This window comes from Antrostomus carolinensis, unplaced genomic scaffold (genome assembly GCF_000700745.2).
Source record: "Antrostomus carolinensis isolate BGI_N321 unplaced genomic scaffold, ASM70074v2 scaffold31033, whole genome shotgun sequence".
Taxonomy (NCBI): Eukaryota; Metazoa; Chordata; class Aves; order Caprimulgiformes; family Caprimulgidae; genus Antrostomus; species Antrostomus carolinensis.
The window spans coordinates 8637-9968 of record NW_010304978.1 but is presented as its reverse complement, the minus strand read 5'-3'; the positions used below and the strand labels follow the sequence as shown (position 1 = coordinate 9968).

The 1332-nt window shown below is 60.7% G+C and overlaps 1 protein-coding gene across 1 annotated transcript in view; it reads left to right on the top strand.

Annotated features, from left to right (window-relative positions):
• Positions 1 to 1332, top strand: part of LOC104522389 (zinc finger protein 385C) — a gene marked incomplete at its 3' end in the record, with an annotated part of 9838 nt that overhangs the window by 5682 nt on the left and 2824 nt on the right. Inside the window, 1 exon segment of the mRNA XM_029084196.1 lies at positions 636 to 807. Within this exon segment, the coding sequence (XP_028940029.1) occupies positions 636 to 807 (172 nt within the window).

Sequence of the window (1332 nt, the reverse complement as noted above, 5' to 3'; positions counted from 1 at the left end):
TTGCTAAACTGTGGTTGTTTTTGGGGACAATGTGGCATTGTCCCCGACTGCAGAGTACACAAATGTTCGGGTGATTTTCTTTGTGTGTGTTTTTATCAGTTCAGTGCAGGCATGAGCCCGTGAACGTGCGCTTCATTATTCAGCGGTCACTGGGAGAAAGGAGCCTGTGAATGTAAATTGCATGTCGGACGCCCATTGGGTTACAAAGGGAGACGTGTCCTCCCCACCAATGTACTTTTCTTTTTCTTTTATTTTTACAGCTAGCAATTCATTGTACATTTCCAAAGTCATAAATTTTGCCTGGAAGCTTCTTTTAAAAGTGACTTGATGGGTTTAATCAGAGCAGGGTCCTTATCTCGGCCGTGCAAGGGGGTGAGGGCTCAGCAGTGATACCTCGGCCCCAGCACGTTTGTGTGCAGAGCGAACTGGCAGGAGGAGGAGAGCAGCTTTGTACTGCATCCACCTGAAAATGCCACCTCCGAGGTGGCCCTGGCGGGGAATGTCACCGGGGGAGGTGGCTGCACTGGAGATGTGTCTGAGCGGCCACTGCCCGGGGCTGACCCCTTCACCCGTTGTGTCCGTCCGTCTGTCCGGCCGCAGCACCAACGTGGCTGTCGCTGTCTCTCCCTCCCCAGAATCAGGCAGAAGCTCACTACAAGGGCCACAAGCACGCGCGGAGGCTGAAGGCCATCGAGGCCATGAAGAACAAGCAGAAGGCAGCGGGGGCTGCGGCGGGGGCCGCCGGCGGGGACGGCTCAGCTGACTTTGCCCCCAGCCCCGAGGGTGGCGGGGAGCCCGGCAGCACAGGTACGTGGGCTGGGGGTGCGGGAGGGTCCCACGCCAGCAGCCTGGGAGGTACGTGGGCTGGGGGTGCGGGAGGGTCCCATGCCAGCAGCCTGGGACACCGATGTGAGTGACTTGGGTTCCCGGGGGTGCAGCAGTGTTTGTTTTCACAGCCCTGTGGCAGCTGCAGCTCAGGGAGCCCAATTAAATCCCAGCCCACGGCAGCCCGGTGTCTGAGCATCCTGCCACGGTCAGGTGCCAGTGGGGCTGAGGAGAGCCGCGGTCAGTGCGGCGCAGACACCACCACGAGCGTTAATCACTGAGCTGCTGTGCTCTGCCGGTGTCCCCGGCACGGCTGGGGAGGGGGTGAAATCCAGCCCAGAGCCTGGGCAGTGCCCGTCCCTGGGGGAACCCAGCTCCGTGTGTCCCTGCAGCTGCGGGGGAAACGGTGGGTGTTCCTGTGAGTTGGTGTCTCGGGAAGGTGACGGCTGCGGGAGAGGAAGCGTTTCCCAGCCCGTGCCCTGAGGAGGGCTCACGGGTCCCCAGAGG